The 17,228-nt window shown below is 38.7% G+C and overlaps 2 protein-coding genes across 2 annotated transcripts; both read right to left on the bottom strand.

The window, feature by feature from the left end:
- Nucleotides 1-8,012: 8,012 nt before the first annotated feature.
- LOC308689059 (uncharacterized protein) lies at nucleotides 8,013-8,857 on the bottom strand. The gene is made up of 2 exons (XM_081362610.1): nucleotides 8,711-8,857; nucleotides 8,013-8,419 (listed from the first exon to the last, which is right to left on the bottom strand). The coding sequence occupies exons 1-2, from the start codon at nucleotides 8,844-8,846 to the stop codon at nucleotides 8,208-8,210; spliced, it is 348 nt and encodes a 115-aa protein (XP_081218736.1). The 5' UTR covers nucleotides 8,847-8,857; the 3' UTR covers nucleotides 8,013-8,207.
- Nucleotides 8,858-9,206: 349 nt separating this feature from the next.
- LOC308689259 (uncharacterized protein) lies at nucleotides 9,207-17,013 on the bottom strand (the record flags this gene model as incomplete). The annotated part of the gene is made up of 19 exons (XM_081362914.1): nucleotides 16,602-17,013; nucleotides 15,436-15,709; nucleotides 15,150-15,276; nucleotides 14,753-14,830; nucleotides 14,167-14,556; nucleotides 13,600-13,698; nucleotides 13,126-13,358; nucleotides 12,830-13,008; nucleotides 12,576-12,669; nucleotides 12,362-12,471; nucleotides 12,037-12,162; nucleotides 11,780-11,894; nucleotides 11,401-11,463; nucleotides 11,178-11,232; nucleotides 10,823-10,914; nucleotides 9,826-9,943; nucleotides 9,566-9,667; nucleotides 9,299-9,469; nucleotides 9,207-9,217 (listed from the first exon to the last, which is right to left on the bottom strand). Exons 2-19 carry the CDS (start codon nucleotides 15,532-15,534, stop codon nucleotides 9,207-9,209), a joined length of 2,262 nt encoding a protein of 753 aa, XP_081219040.1. The 5' UTR covers nucleotides 15,535-15,709; nucleotides 16,602-17,013.
- Between the last annotated feature and the right edge of the window lie 215 nt (nucleotides 17,014-17,228).

The raw sequence follows: 17,228 nt of genomic DNA, 5'->3' as shown, positions 1-17,228 counted from the left end.
TAAAAAATAAAGCAAGTCAACCCCGATTTTTGAACTAATGTTTTTTCTGCACATGTATTAATAAGAGCAGTATTCAGTGTTTTTACAGAAGATTCAACTTTGCTTAATGCCACTCTCCCGACGAGTGCATGCATCACTGGCAGTAGCATCCTACCGGTCAGCACCGGCGTTTGCATATTATATATTATATTTGTGTGTTCTCCATGTCCATTTATAGGTTGGACAAGACTCAACTCAGACCAACTACCTCAAGAAGAGGAGAACTTCGTCCTACATTTGGTGACGTGTGACTTAACCCCTACCACCCATATCCAGTCACCACAACAGGAAACACCAGCCACAGCATCACAAAACCAGGCTCCATCCATTGGCACACCAGCAACCCAGACTACATCCGTCTGCACGTCACCACAGCCGTCTCCTTCCTACCACACATCACCGCACCCTGCTCCATCCATCTACAAACCAGCACTCCAGGGTCCATCCATCTACAAACCAGCACTCCAGGGTCCATCCATCTACAAACCAGCACTCCAGGGTCCCTCCATCTACAAACCAGCACTCCAGGGTCCATCCATCTACAAACCAGCACTCCAGGGTCCCTCCATCTACAAAGCAGCACACCTGGCTCCATCCATCCAGGAACCAGCACACCTGAGTCTTTCCAGCCACACACCACCACACCTGGCTCCATCCATCCGGGAACCAGCACACCTGGCTCCATCCATCCAGGAACCAGCACACCTGGCTCCATCCATCCAGGAACCAGCACACCTGGCTCTTTCCAACCACACACCAGCACACCTGTCTCCATCCATCCAGGAACCAGCACACCTGGCTCCATCCATCCGAGAACCACCACACCTGGCTCCATCCATCCAGGAACCAACACACCTGTCTCTATCCATCCAGGAACCAGCACACCTGTCTCCATCCATCCAGGAACCAACACACCTGTCTCCATCCATCCAGGAACCAACACACCTGGCTCCATCCATCCAGGAACCAGCACACCTGGCTCCATCCATCCAGGAACCAACACACCTGGCTCCATCCATCCAGGAACCAACACACCTGGCTCCATCCATCCAAGAACCACCACACCTGGCTCCATCCATCCAAGAACCAGCAGACCTGGCTCTTTCCAACCACACACCACCACACCTGGCTCCATCCATCCAGGAACCAGCACACCTGTCTCCATCCATCCAGGAACCAACACACCTGTCTCCATCCATCCAGGAACCAACACACCTGGCTCCATCCATCCAGGAACCAGCACACCTGTCTCCATCCATCCAGGAACCAACACACCTGTCTCCATCCATCCAGGAACCAGCACACCTGTCTCCATCCATCCAGGAACCAGCACACCTGTCTCCATCCATCCAGGAACCAGCACACCTGTCTCCATCCATCCAGGAACCAACACACCTGTCTCCATCCATCCAGGAACCAACACACCTGGCTCCATCCATCCAGGAACCAGCACACCTGTCTCCATCCATCCAGGAACCAACACACCTGTCTCCATCCATCCAGGAACCAGCACACCTGTCTCCATCCATCCAGGAACCAACACACCTGTCTCCATCCATCCAGGAACCAACACACCTGTCTCCATCCATCCAGGAACCAGCACACCTGTCTCCATCCATCCGAGAACCACCACACCCAGCTCCACCCTTCCATGAACCAGCACACCAGGTCCCAGCTGTGCAGCCACCACAGGTAAAAGACCACAAAAAATTAAAGGTGTGTTTTAGTCTATGCACGGCATGTATTGTACAGACATTTTACCCCTGCATAATCGTCATGAAGTTAATGTGATTTTTGTAAACCCTCTAAAAATTATTGATTTATTATGGATCTGATTCAGGATTGCAATTATACTGTATGCCTAGATGCTATATTATTTTATTATTTTTTCTATAAATAGTAATTGAATTGATGGTTGTCTACACATCCCTGTAATTAGAGAGCTGCAAAGTTAAAGTCCCAGTGTAAAGAATACCAGTGTAAAATATATCTGCTCTGTGGCAAGCGATGTAAAATGTAAACAGTCCATTAGGAGACACAACATAAAGAAGGGATGGCAAAGAAACAAAGATTTTGAATAGAACCATGCAGTCTTTGATACTCCTGTGGTTCTCAAATCTCACTAGGAGGAGCTAAATGTGCTAATGACAAACAGTGGAAAAAATGCATAAATGTGTGCATTGTGAATTGATTCCTGCACACAAAATACTACACATATTGTGGACATTGGTGCAAATAATATATTCCTTACAATTACAGATTGCCCTCACAATCGGCTTGAAATTTTCCCAGTCCGTGAAATAATAAAGACAAGGAACAGAAAGGTAGGACAATGACTAACTGGATAACAGTGTTTCCTCTCAATTAGTTAAAGGTATAGCGGAGGATTTTTTATTTCCGGGTGGATTCTCTATACTATTGGTCCTCCTAATTGTCAATCATTCTGGTGAATCAATCAAACTTTTCAAAAAGTGGAGAGGGCGGGACTTATTTAAAATTCGGAAAGATCCTCCGCTATACCTTTAAATAATGCTATTGGCTATTGTCATTTCAAAACCTTAACCAAGTTAAATTTCACTTAAAATGCAGCAACAAATATGTGATTATAAAAACAATGGTTTTATCGCTTTTATTATTTATCCCCCAAAAAAACAATTATTACCCCTAAAGACACCCACGTCAAGACAAGTCACCTTTTTATATAGCGCTTTTTACAATACAGATTGTATGAAAGCAGCTTCACAGTGATGATTACTTAATGTTACCTTGACAAAATGCTGTTGTCTAAGTCACAACATTGAGCTGGATATGTAGGCATCCTGTAAATACCTTGAAGTGTCAGTCATGGATCTTATTTGATGACTATTATTCTAAATATGCAGTATATAAACTATGTCAACAATTAATATATTTTCACTCCTACGATGTCTTTGTCTTCCTGCCACAGGGGAGGACAGAACATCTTTATGACTGGCAGCCCTGCACAATGTGCTATGTTAAGTAGCTTTTGGTTATGTACGATTACATGCATTTTATTATTGGGCTCTTGGATCTCTCTGTACTGGCAGAGAGTGTACTCTGTACATCCCTGAGCAAGACTCTTAACCCCTAGTTGCTCCAGAGGCGTGCGACATTTGACATAAACAGCAATTGTAAGTCGCTTTGGATAAAAGCGTCGGCTAAATGAATAAATGTAGTGTAATGTACTGTTTTCATTTGTTGGGATTGTTGACAAGACATTGTCATGGGTAGAGATTATTAAAGAAAAATGATCATGCAAACAGTTTTTGTATGCTGTTTACAATTGTGAGTGTATCCACAGCCATATGAAACCAAAAGTGAAATTCACTATTTAAATGTAACTGCTGCAGTGAGTTTCTGCTGCAAGTCTCTAGAAGAGGAATGCAGTGATTGGAGATGTTGATGGTATAGTCAGAGGAAACATCAGGGTTTCAGGGTTTGACGATTAGTACACTGCGAATGGATACATTTATTTGTGAGTCAGAGGATTTATTTTATTCCACAACATTTTGACCTTTTAAGCTGCTCACCTCGTCCCCACTCTGGAACAACAGATTCTTGATGCTCTGCATTACTCTGCAAAGTATTGTAAAACAGTAAATGTTACATTCATGACAATCAATTCAATGTGTATTATACTAACTAATTCTCCCTCAACTTCCCTCTATTCATTTATGTTTTTCTCAGTGGAAAGACCTGGCCTCCATCCTGGCAGCCAGCCTGATTCCCATGCAGCTATCCTGCAAATATGCAACATACATTGCAAACATGCATTTTTTCCTTGTTCTTGTTAAGTGTATTTTCTTTACATATTTTGTTGTTGTCCACTTGTATTGTTCCATAATATTGTCATGTTACATCAGCTAAACAGTTTGTAATGTAATTTGAACTTTAATATTCTTCATGGTTTTTATTCAAGCTTGTTGCTGCCTCTTTTATCTGTATGGATTCAATAAAGTGCAACAGTCAACAGACTTAACATTTCTTAAACTTGAAGGACTCCAATATGAATTGTTTTGTTGCCAACAGACCATGGAAAAGTTACAGTTGATTGTATTTTGACTCAGACAAGCTAAACTATGGGCAACAACTGATCCTTTCATAACTACCAAAATGTTCAGTCCACTGATGACACACACAGTTGGAGTGCTTTTTTGGGGGACATAGCTCAATATTGAAAAGGACACGGTTTCATTTAAGATTTCATATTAAATAACCTCCGCCACAAATATAAAATTAAACTACATGAGCAACTTCCCATTTTATTCACAGGTTTCGAAATGCCTTAATTTTTGTTATCAATCTTTCAACCTCTTGCTAAATTACAGTATCATAATTAACTATGAAATCATTCCATGTCCTTATTTGCATAACATACTGTTTGGACTAACCCTATGTAGCAGTTACTCATCTTGAAGCTGATTGTGTGTTGACAAAAATAACTATTTAATTTTTTGATGGGAATGAAAATGTGCATTTCACAAATGGGACTACACACACACACACACACACTTCAAATAAGGGAATTGAGATCATCTTAAATAAAGTGCTGTTTGGTACTATATTTGTTGTTCATTTGCCATTTCTGTTATTCACTTCACTGTCATGAACAATACCTAACAAAATAAATGAAGTGTACTATATGACATTTTCAGATTTGTTTTTTATTATGAAGTTTGACCATCTGTGACAGCGAGTTTGTTATGGATTGTTTTATATCAAGGGGATGGTTGAAAACTTCCAGTTAAACTTTATTTGATAATCAGTAAATCCACAATAATAATTTAATATGGACATAAATCACATAAGGAGAGTTAATATATGGACATTAGCAAAGTTAATAGCCTATTGAGACTTTGATAAAGGTAATGTATACCTGTATAACAACAAGGAAAAGAGAAAGGAAATTATATACATATTTACACATTTAGGAGTAATTTGTAGCCTTATATTAGTAAGTTAAGCCTATTACAAACAACGTGAGTACGCACTGTAAATGTTTTAATTTATTATGGGTGTTTTTCAGGTCTGTCCATATATCATTGACCACACACTGATCATATTACTGACCACGTAATTTACATAGCACCTTAATCCTTACTAACAAAATGCAGTATTGTGTAACGTGACAATTTTATTTAAGTCATAGGGGCCGAACAAACATTTTGAAATTCTAATTATACAATATACAAATGCCTAAAGCTCCTAAATTACACTTCCGATGTGTAATTAGGGAGGTACGTTATGTAACTCCAGCCGAGTGTGAACATAATCCCGAAACGCGTGTATATGGGCCTACTTGCTAAAATCGCCTTAATCACCGGTTTGCTTTTTTAAAGTAAACCACATAAATTCATTGTAATATATGCTTCGGCTGCAGTTAAACATTAAGATATTATCATGATATGTGTTTAGAAAACCCTATTTTGCAAACCGGAAGAACTACTGTGACGCTGATTTGTTTTGTTTTCCAGCTCGGAAAATATCCGAAATAAACCTAAATCTTTACTTTTGCATATCACACAACATCTAAATACAGTGTAAGTACTAGTTCGGCTGTACTAGATATTTAATATATTCAGTGCATACATCTTTTTACAACCCTAATCACAGCCTAATGTTTGCAAACAGAAAAAACTACAAATATGGTACTAATTAGTATGAAGTGGCATGGCGCGGCTAGAGGGAATTGTAGTTTAAAAATATGTCTCAATATATTGAAATTTAGATTTGTAAATAATGATGCAAGAATACACTGATGGGTTAAAGGGGATGGGAATCACATTTGTGTAATACAATTTTAAATACCTTACTGTTAAATAGGTGAAAATCAAGTTTGACCATTTTTGATAGCAAAACCTCTTGGTGACTCTACCCATATGGGTATAGTCATATAGCTGAAGTCAACAGCTATTTATAACAGTTGGTTTCATGTCTGTAGCCCTTTCTGTTCCTGAATGACAAGCTTTCAAACATGCACCAAGGTCAAGGTTCAGAGGTCAATATTTCAAAGCAGGAGCCATTTACAACCTTCAGACTGACATATGTTACTCTCCAGGTCGAGCCCTTTCCAACCATATATTTGGTTTAGTCCTACAACAAAGTTTAAATTTTAACTTTACATGGACACAGCCTTGGCTCAGGCATAGTTTCAGTGAGGACTTTGAGGCCCCGACCTCAACTTTTATATATTTTTTAGAAATTTAGTATTATAACAATACTGCACATATGTATGTACCGCAGCCAAGCAAAAAACAGACTATTTGGGTGTTTTAGATAGAGTCATGAACTTATGAGCATCAGCATTAATCTAAAAGATGCAATAGGCCCTATGCACAGCTGCACTACTTCCTGAACTTCAGCCAGCTCCTTTGTTTCCTGTCTGCCATTATTGGACAAACTGATTAATCCAGGTGTGTCTGACCAACAACAATAATCAGACACACCTGGATTAATCAGTTTGTCCAATAATGGCAGACAGGAAACAAAGGAGCTGGCTGAAGTTCAGGAAGTAGTGCAGCTGGGCATAGGGCCTATTAGGTGCCCAAATAGTACTTTCAAATGATGTCAGTGGTGGATGACGTTTTCAGATCATTTTCTTAAGTAAAAGTACTAATAATTTGTTATCATGATATTATTATTCCTCATGTGTTAATGTAAAAGCAGGATTTTACTGTTGTAGTTGGTTGTGGGTGAACAGTTTAGTCTCTGACTGCAGGAGATGATTATTTCATTATGGATGAATTTGCTGATTTTTTTTATTTTTATTAATCGAGAGCCCATAGCCCAAAAGTAACACCTTCACACTGCTTGTTTTGTCAGTCTAAACCTAAAAATGTTTAAAAATATCTATTAAAATAATCTAGATGAAAATCTTCACATTTCTGAAGCTGGAACCATGAAATGTTTTTACATGACATGACTTATCTAAATAGCTGGCAATTGAAGTTCTGTCGATCAACTAATGCACTAACTGTTCTTGTATAAACTGTTGAGTACCTAATTTATACTCTTCATATTGTTTGTGTGCAAAACTCCACCTTTGTAAAGTAACTAAAGCTGTCAGATAAATGTAGTGAAGTAAAAAGTACAGTATTTCCCTTTGAGATGTAGTGGAGTAGAAGTGCCATATAAGTACAAGAGAACAACAGCTTTATCATGGAGTGTAGCTGTGAAAAAAGTCTGTATCAAGTCACTGCTAATGCAAACTGAACATTTCCTGCTGCAGCATATTAGGTTCACACAACAGACAATTCCATCAAATGGGTTTATTAGAATGGCACAAAATCACAAAATGAGAGCAAGAAAAATTAAGTTATTCAAAATAATAAAGGAGTTTAAATATTCACACTATTGCATTTCAAAGGGCTTTGCATATAAAATAAAAACAAAATAAAAGAAAGAAGGCCAGGAGTCTGCCTGATTCACTAAATTTGGGGCACCCCTATCTGAGATGGTAGAGATGGAGCAGGTTTGCGGCGCCACTGGACCTTCAATCCAGGGACGTATTCTGCTGGGGTGGTGCTACAACCAGTAATGCCCAGCGGGGCCACGCTTTGCTAGCTCTGTGGTTACCAGTGGTGCATATGTATGCATCACAAGTTACAAAGACATTTCTTTATACAGTTTCACAGGATGTAAGTGAAAATTCTTTGGATTTGTCTGTCTGTCTGTATGTACATTTAGATGATGTCATATGGAAAACATAAAAGAATAACATTTATGGTTTCAATGCTATTTGACTGTATTCAGTATGCTATAACTACAAAAAAACTACAAAATAATATGGGTAGTATATGCAAATTGCATACAAATATAAATTCACTATATTATGGAAATACCAAAGTACATTCAAATTATACTTGTTAAAATTACACAGACTGTCATTGAATCTTCATTAGATTTTTCCATGCAAAGATGACAATTAATTATTTAAAGCAGCAATAAGCAGTTTTGGTTTGAAATCAGCAAGCTCAAATGTTAGAAGAGATAAATAACTCAATGTTTTTCTATTTTTTTTAATAAAAATACATACAGAATCTACAAAAACTTTCCTGTAGATACTTTGGTACAGCTATTTAAAACAAAGGCAAGGCAAGGTTTTTTGTACAAATCTCCAGTTCCTCTGTGTTGTTTGGCAGTGGTCTTTAGGTGTCTTCTTCCTCAGACTCGGGGCTGGTGAAGCCATTGTCATCCCACTCCTCAATGTCCTCCTGTAGGGAAAGGAAATCACATTCCATAGTGGCTATACTGCTATATGCATTAACAGCCTGTTTGTGTTGACTTCTAAGTGAGTGACCCCTCCGATTGAGGACACTGTTGAGCCCATGTGTAGCATCCTCTGTCAGGTCACCGAAACCTGTAGAGGAATTGTGGGAAAAAATAGAAAGAGAAAGATGACACATCAAACAAAACATGACATTTCTAACTATTTTTGCATTTTACAATGCTGAATTTGCAACTTCAACATTACCTTTTAGTCATTATATTTACTGTATTTACAACTTTTACATTGTGCACACTGGTGCCAAATAGCTGGTAATCTATATTATCTATATTATAGACTATATTATATTACTACAATAATCTATATTATAAATAAATAAATAAATAAATACATGATACTAAAATCTAAAGATCTTGTACATACTGCTGGTTTTGATGCGCTCCAAAGTCTGTCCTCTGAGTGACTCCACTTCTTGCACTTGCTTCAGAAGGTACTTGATGTGCTGAGACATCTCCTTTACCAGGATGCTCTGCTCCTCCTCCAAGCGTTTCAGCAGCATTACCTGGTCGAAGATAGATCTCTTCAACCTGAAGGTGTTGCCTTTGGTTGGGGAAAGTAATGGAATAGTGGACAAGGAATGTTTATTATTATATTATACAAGTATAACAGAATTATGTTTTCTGAGAAATCTTTTTAGCGACAGCATTGGTTCTGTAGAATATAAACAATTTCAAAATATGAATAAAAGTCACAATAATATAATTTGAATTATATAATTCTCCATTCAAATTGAGAGCTTGTGAAATTGTGATGGTCAAGCATTTTATTTATGATTACTACAGCACACCATTCAATGTTTATGCTCCGTGATTAATATTTCCATATTTTGGTATTCATGATATTTTTTTATTTCAATATATCATCCCATTCCTGTGTTGTTGCATGACAAGTAACAAAAAGGACAATGGTAAATATGGAAATATGGAATATAGCAATTCATATATATCATACCATCTCCATGTCTCTCCCATGGTAGGATATATCCCTCTGTCAGACTGCAAGCCAACTCCTCGTCAATCGGATCTCCTTCCACTACGGTGTTGTATTGCAAGACCTTTTCGCGAAGCTTCTTCTTCAACTCTGTCATTTTCTTTCTCTTTCTTTGTCTTGCCTGGTTGCTATCTGCAAATCGAAATGAAAAGAAAACTGTCATAATCCCAGATTATTATTGTTTTTTTAAAGTCTTATTCGTTTAAATAACTTGATTTGACAACAAACCATGCTGACGATACAGATCTTGCTTCTTGCGCAAAAGGGTTACAGTGATGTTCTCAATGTCAGCCCTTAGCTCTTCAGTACAACCTGGAGTGTAGACTCTCTCTAAATAGGTGAAACAAAACAATTGACAAGAGACACAATTAGTGACATTTTCAAAATATAGCCACCTTTTATTATTTGTATAAAGGTACAGTCATTAACAGATGTGTGTGTGTGGGTGTGTATATACACACATACATAGTGTACTTTACATGTTTTACCTGTGACCGCCCATTGTCTAACATCACACACCCACTGCTGTATTGTCTCCTGATCAAGGTTGTGCTGCTCCTTGATGTTGCTAAGGCTGGCAGCTTCCACCTTTGCCCTCTCTGTGATCTTTTAAATAGAAAAAATAACAAAATGTCCGTAAAAAGCTCTATGCACCACCACAATGCAAAAACCACCAATTTTACTTGAGCTTTCGGTACAAGACTTTCATCAGGACAGGTGTAACATTAAATAAGGGTGTACTCACACTAGGTACGGTTGCCATGAACCGGGCCCGAGTACGATTGTCCCCCCTCCCCACTCCCCCACTGGCCTGCACTCACATAGGGTTTCAGCATTCGTGCCGGAGCACGCTTACGTCATTATGGTGTGACGGTTTCGGGATAAACAGGAAGAGCCGCGCATCGCTCTGAGTCCATCGCTCTGTTTACTTTGTGGATAATTTTGAGTCGTTTGGTCCACAGCCCTCTCACAGCCTGTTGTTAAACAGATCTATCGCCTTTGTGGCACGAAAATTTTCACGTAATCGTGCTGCTCGTATGAGGAGGTTTGCGTCACGCGTCCTGTTCCGTGCTCCAGCACGGTTAGCGCTCACACTGCATGCGAACCGCGCCCGAGTCCAACTGAACCGTGCTCTGGCCCACCTCTTCCAACCGGGCCAGGGCCGGCTAATCGAGCCGCGCCCGGGCACGGTTCGGAGCACTCACACTAATCAAACGAACCGCGCTTTGGTGGTCAAACGCACTCGGGCACGGTTCAAACTGGCTAGTGTGAGTACACCCTAACACATTAAATATCTGTGTATACTAGCAAGCAGACCTCCCCTCAGTTACTTACAATAAAACATGATTATTATCAAAATAGTCGCATATTTTTTTCCGTAACATGATTAAACAATTAATCAACAAATAGTTTCAGATCTAGCTGTAGTTGGTGCATTGAGGGAAAGGGGCAGTGCTTAGGATCTCAATTATAATTTACCCTTACTTTGACATATCTGTGGGCTAACACTTGATGAAGGTTGTCCCTCTTTCTTCTGTTCCATCCCATGGCCTGTCGCGTTAGCATGTTCACTCTTCCTGATGAAAACAATAAGGCACCCACAAGCCAAAAAGTAAGATTTCACATTCAAAAGACAATAAGAGAAACCCAACAGACATGCCTAAACCCTATCACTAAAAGTTAGTTGAACTGGTAATTACCTTGAAGTAATACAATGATAAATTTAGTAAGAACAGAACAGAGAAACTTTGTTTTTTTTAATTCCCTGTAAAAACACTATTAAGTATTTATTATTATTTATTTAGGCTACCAGAGCGTGTAATGTAAGTGTAACACCAACCAGCTTTTGTCATGTATTTTGTGACAAGTGCTGCCCTGGAGAGAAAGCTGTTCACCTATAAAGAAAATAACTCATTTTTACACAATTAACTCATACATAAAGGATGTACTTTATCCCTCACACCAGGCGTTTTACTTAGATGACAAATAAGTGCCTTTTGGTGTTATGGTTTCTATTAAGACCCTTTGTAGCCATAGTTAAAATACTGACAATAATACCATACCTGCTCCACTTCCTCTCCCACTGTGTTTCCTGCTCCATCTTGGCTTCTGCCACCCCATTTCACCTGCAACACAGAGTGAGAAGTGTTATGTAGCAGTACTTCAGAAGTTTAGATATAACATCATCCAATCAGGCATAACATGCACAAATGTAAAACTAATCCTTTGCATTGAAGATTGCATTAATGCATACAATTATCTCTAAAACATCTCATGACACAAGCTTTTTATTTGGTGGGGAAAAACAAAATCCCTGTCCAACAAATTTGAAAAAGCAGCTGAAAAGCAGTTAGTGAAAGATAACACACAGCACGTTCTATTATCCGACCCATTATTTCCCTATAGCTACAGCCATACCAGACTTAAAGTTATTGCATGTACCTCGCATTTTGCTGTATGGGCTTTGGCATGCATGACGCTCAGGAATGGCCTCATTTCTGTTAATGGCAGAAGCTCTGGTAAACCCTCTGCTACTTTGTTAAGGTAGGGCCAGTACCTAAAAAGCAGGAGCAGCATCATGTGAGTGTAACAAAGATCCATTTTTAATTGAAATCTAAAATGACTAACATCACTGTAAAGCTGAGAAACAAGACATTTTAATCATGGAGTTGGATTTGCAATATGACAATGAGGATTACCTGCATGTAACATCCATACAGAAGAAGGTAACATTTGCCTTCTTTGACATCTCTCTTTGAAGAAACATCGGGTAAGCAAATATTTCTCCACGGTAATGGTTCAGTCCTCGTAAAAGAAACCCATGTCTGATAAATCAGAAGAAAAGTTAGTGGTTAAGAAACAATTGACCCAGTAAGGCCTGGCTTAAGCTCACATCTCTGTCAACTGAGTGCCTATAACAAAATATATGATAAATATAATACTTGGCTACACACACACACACACACACACACACACACACACACACACACACACACACACACACACACACACACACACACACACCTGCAAACTGCAACTTGAATGCCCTCCTCATCTATCTGAGCACCAGACTTTTTGGACATCTCTCTGCCAGCGGTGAACTTGGCAATACCGCAGACTGCACTGTCATTTGTCTATAAAATCAGTTTATAACACATTTTAAGATACATAAAAACACAAAACTAAAATATCTGTATAACCAACTATTATATAAAAAAAAAAAATCTAATGTTCATACACTTCTCATGTTGCCTCTGACAAGATCAACAAAGGTAGCAACTTCCTCATCCTTGGCCAGGAACAAGCCCTCATATATGGGTGGCTCCTCAGTCCTGTCCATGATAAGATAACATGCGTCAGTAATAAAAAATCACAAGTACTACATTTACTATTTGTTCAAATGTAAGTTATGATCACTCAATGACAACCTGAAGGGCTACTATTTGTGTTAGACAAGTCTAAAATAAACTTCTGAAAAATACCTATACCTACCCTTTTGACTTGCTGAAGCGGTAATGCTTTCGGTTCCCATCAGAGCAGACAGCCAACATGTCTGGAGAACATGCTGGGCACTCAAAATGATGGACCTGGCACATATCCTCTTCTTTGTATTCACAGAAGGTAAACTCAAAAAAGCTCCGCTGAAATGTATCAGCACAGATACTACCTGTCTGCATATTAAGAAATGATTGGTTAGAATTTTGAAGCAATGCCCACAATTAAATATTAGGTATACAGTAATATAATTTAGTTTGTTATATGTTTCAATGATATTCAGGCAGATTTACCCTTCCAGCTTGAACAGATCTGTGCTCCAACATTTTCAGGAAGGCCTGTCTGGACATGGCTGGTGCAGTCACCTTCATATGCTCAAACGAGGTGAAGACATCAAACTTGTATAGGGTCTGGCAGCTGGTGCTAGCTGGCCAGTACCGATAAACAAGCAGGTCCTTCACCTCGGGAGTCCATTCTGCAGAGCATGATGGACAGGATTTCCGAGGCAAGCAGACATTGTATCGTCCTGTGAACAAGTGAATATACTGTACTGTAGTCAAGACTAAAATAATTTCAGTAATAAAATTGCAACAGATTGCCTTCTATACAGAGATACAAATATATGATATATTAGCTATTTGACATGGCATTTGGGCATTGCCTGAAAATGACATGGTGATAAAAAGCTTTGCGTTGCACACAGTGCAAAAGTAAAGTTCTAGTACAATAATACTTGCACAAAAAGGAGGGCTTTCAGAACAACATACCATTGATGGTGACCACAGAAATTTGCTTCCCTGGAGTGATTGTGAGGTCATGAGTGCATTCACAAATTGACCTTGGTGCAGGAACAGGCAGTTGACATACTGCAAAACAGAAAGAAGTTATGAAGGGTGTATTTACAGCTTCTCCTCAGTCCCTTAGATGCATTTCCCAAAACGCTAACCTCATTTTCAAAATAGTGCTTTAAAATCCAACAATTAATCCAAACTGGCCACACCACTATTCCACCTGTAATTGTCATTATGTTGAAACAACATGTAAATGCTTAAGCACATTTTGAAAAATATTAAGACGCAATTGACTTAGCTGGTCAAAGATATGCTGGACAGAACTGTCAAAACCAATCATACTTTTGTTATTCAGCTATTAAATTTCACACTTGCACTTTAGAGTTTTTAGAATAAACTTAGAATGAGATTAGCATTTTAGAAAAAATGTCTAAGCCATTTAGAAACACTGTTAAATATAAACATGTGCACTATCTACAACAACATTTGCACAATTACACTTTAAGTATGAGACAATTTGATATAATGCTAATTTTAACATACTTTGTTCACAAAACTGAGGCTCGCCATTTTCATTCACCACCACAGCAGTTGTAGGGGGAATGGGCTCAAGAAATCCATGGAACACAGCCTCTCTGTCATGGAAGACATTTCTCTTGTGGGCCTCCATGTCACAGGTAGCACAGAGGAACTCCATGTCCAGTGGCACACAGTCCAGGCACCTAATCACAGCTTCTACAGCACAGCATCTGTGACAGTTTTGGATGAATACTCTCTCGGCTGAGAGCTTTGCATCCAAAAGCATAGGCCTAGCAGTTTTCATTCTCACATCTGTGAGAAGCTGCCTTTGTTCCCAAGCAGAAACCATTCTGTCTGTTCCCTCCGGAACCTGGACTGCAGTTATGGTGTCCCTTAACTCTTGGAGTCTTGTTTCTAAAAAACAAAAATATACATTCACTTGTCCTTAAAAGGTCTATACTCATGATTATGATCACAAGTATATATCAGTTATACTGTGAGTCAGTAGTGGAAGCATAGACAAAACATAATGCTTAATTATGATTAAATAAATGGTGGAAATTGGAAAAACTGTAGTGTACTGTACTACTGTAACACTCAGTATTCTCACCAAGACTTGCCAACTCTTGATCTTCTATCTGAAAGCCCTCCTCATGCACAGGATCCCTTCTTCTGGATTGAGAAGCAGCTGCAGAGACAGTCATTTTGCTTAACCCTTTGATCAATATAACATGAAACCAATTCATTTCCAAATGAAAATATTCCATAAGGACTGGAGGGAGGGAAACTATATAAATTATTAATACACAACACAAGTAAGGATTATCAGTCGCATGCTCTTTAACTATCTTCTATATTAGTAAGAACATTTTTCACAAACATTGCAACACCATTTTGTCAAAGTGGTATCTGACTCTCATTTTATAATACGTGTAACCACCAAAACACTATTTAATGAATTATCTTTATTCTTAGATACAGTAATCATGTTTTAGTAAAGAACAAACCTGATTCAGGGCAGTGTGTTTCCCGACGTTTCTCATGCCTGCCTGTGACCAGTGGATTAGTGAGGGATCTCTTCCTACTTTTCCTCGTTTTTTTTTTAGGAAAGGCAGTTTCCATGGCCATGGCAGCCTATATTGCAGAGCACTTATATCAGCAGCACTTATAATTGAGCATTATTCAGTAGTTGCATAAAAGGGTCTTACTAACCATTTACATCACATCTATAAAAGCAATAGCAATTAGTATTTTCAGACTTAGGCACTATTTGCTTATCATGACAAGCCTTACCCTGGCCTCATGGAGATAAGCATCACTAATTAATGCTGCCATGTGGATCCTGGCATCATTGGGATCATCAAAGATCCTCATGTCAGAATTGAGGGACATCACAAACAAATACAAACAATATAAAAACAATACACAAAATGAAGAAAGAGAGAAAGAGAGAGATCGAAAGAGACAAGTGAGAACGAGAGAGAGTGGCTCTTAAAAGTGCCGTTGGTTTGATTTGTGTGCGTGTGTATATGTGTGTGTGTTGGTGGAGTCAAGTGTTGCAATATAGCTGTAAAACAAGAAAAAAGCAAAAGATTATTAGAATAGCATTTGTAGTAAATTATCATTTCTTAATTGTTAGGACAAAGTACTTATTAACTGACTATGTATCAATCACAACCACTACGTACAATACAAATCAATCCTTACTGTACAAATATCAGATTTGTACCACATTCACTTGACACAAGCAAGTACCAACACAAATCTATTTTTATTTAGGCCTACAAATAATGGAAAAGGTGGTCTTCTTCTGTCGTGTTGCATAAAACGCTTCTCATAATATCTACTGCTCTCTCTTCTCAATGTCACACATAATAACTAAAGTAACAATTATGATTCAGTGTCTTCTAAAATGGCAAAGTCTTACAAAAGTATGGCACGAAAGTGTTACAGGATAATTATGTTAATTACAAGTTAATTATGCATTAATTATATCAGGTATGTATGAACGGTCATTGACATTGAGTCGCACTGAGCAGTCAAATCCTCTGGAAAGACTCCCGGTCCACTTTTTTATTCTAGTCCATCCCCGATTGCGGTAATTCTCCTTAGTTACACTTATGACATTTACTTTGCACTTTAAATAAAACTTTAACCACTGCAACAACACGTTGTTAATTGATGTCCTCACAACACATGGACAAATACATGAGTTTAAACTGATTTGTGTTGTGGAAGTGCCACATTCCTACTGTGCCGGGGTCGGGACAGCTGTCATTTGGCTGGCTAGCTAACGTAACTACTTCGGCGGGTAGCCGTGTAAATGATAATGCAACACTAACAAATTCAACCTAAACTCCATGGATGATTAAATCCAGCTACAACTAAAGAAATAACAGCAAAGGTTTTACGTGCTTTTTAACAAACAAACAAACACCCCGAGGGGTTGAGATACTTACTGTAGTCATGTGGCGGGAGAAATGAGTGGTAAAAGCGCAGTGATTATGGGTAAGAAGCGTGCGTAACGTGACGTATCGTTGCCGTGGTAACGACTGAAAGTCTTCTGATTCATAATAATAATAATTAATAATATTCGCTGCTATGACAGACAATACATTTGAAAAGAATAAAATATCGTAAATGGTTTAATAAAGTAAAGGGAACAATCTATTTAACACAGCCTCGGCCCATTCTTTAAAACAACTCCATCTATAAATGGATAGTTATATCACAAACAATTTACTGTTATTTAGACAACAAAAATCGGAAGTAATACACTACAATAAATTATAAAAGGAGGACGTTTCGTAAACTAGAAAACAACATATTTACCGCTGCCCACTGTGACGTTGTCTAACCAGGGAATCCGTGTGTCCACCACGACAAATGAGCCTCATTGACTTTGTATGGGTGTTGTTTGCGTGGTGCCGACACGTAATTGTAACACATTACGTGCCACCACCACGCAAATCGGGGTTAAGGGGTCGTGTTCATTTCACGTAATTCTGTGAGATCAGGTTGGTTTTTGTACCTGGTCTGCAAGTACCGTATTTTCTGGACTATAAGTCGCTCCGGAGTATAAGTCG

Source organism: Scardinius erythrophthalmus (assembly GCF_964197995.2).
Source record: "Scardinius erythrophthalmus genome assembly, chromosome: 4".
Classification (NCBI taxonomy): Eukaryota; Metazoa; Chordata; class Actinopteri; order Cypriniformes; family Leuciscidae; genus Scardinius; species Scardinius erythrophthalmus.
The sequence above is the reverse complement of the archived record's forward strand: the minus strand, read 5'-3'. Positions and strand labels throughout refer to the sequence as shown.

Excerpts from the sequence above, each read along its gene's own strand:
- LOC308689059 (XM_081362610.1), bottom strand. The coding sequence starts at position 8,846 with ATGCTGCTGAAACGCTTGGAGGAGGAGCAGAGCATCCTGGTAAAGGAG. Across the intron at positions 8,420-8,710 it reads GGAGCGCATCAAAACCAGCA|GTTTCGGTGACCTGACAGAG; the intron begins GTATGTACAAGA and ends ATTCCTCTACAG.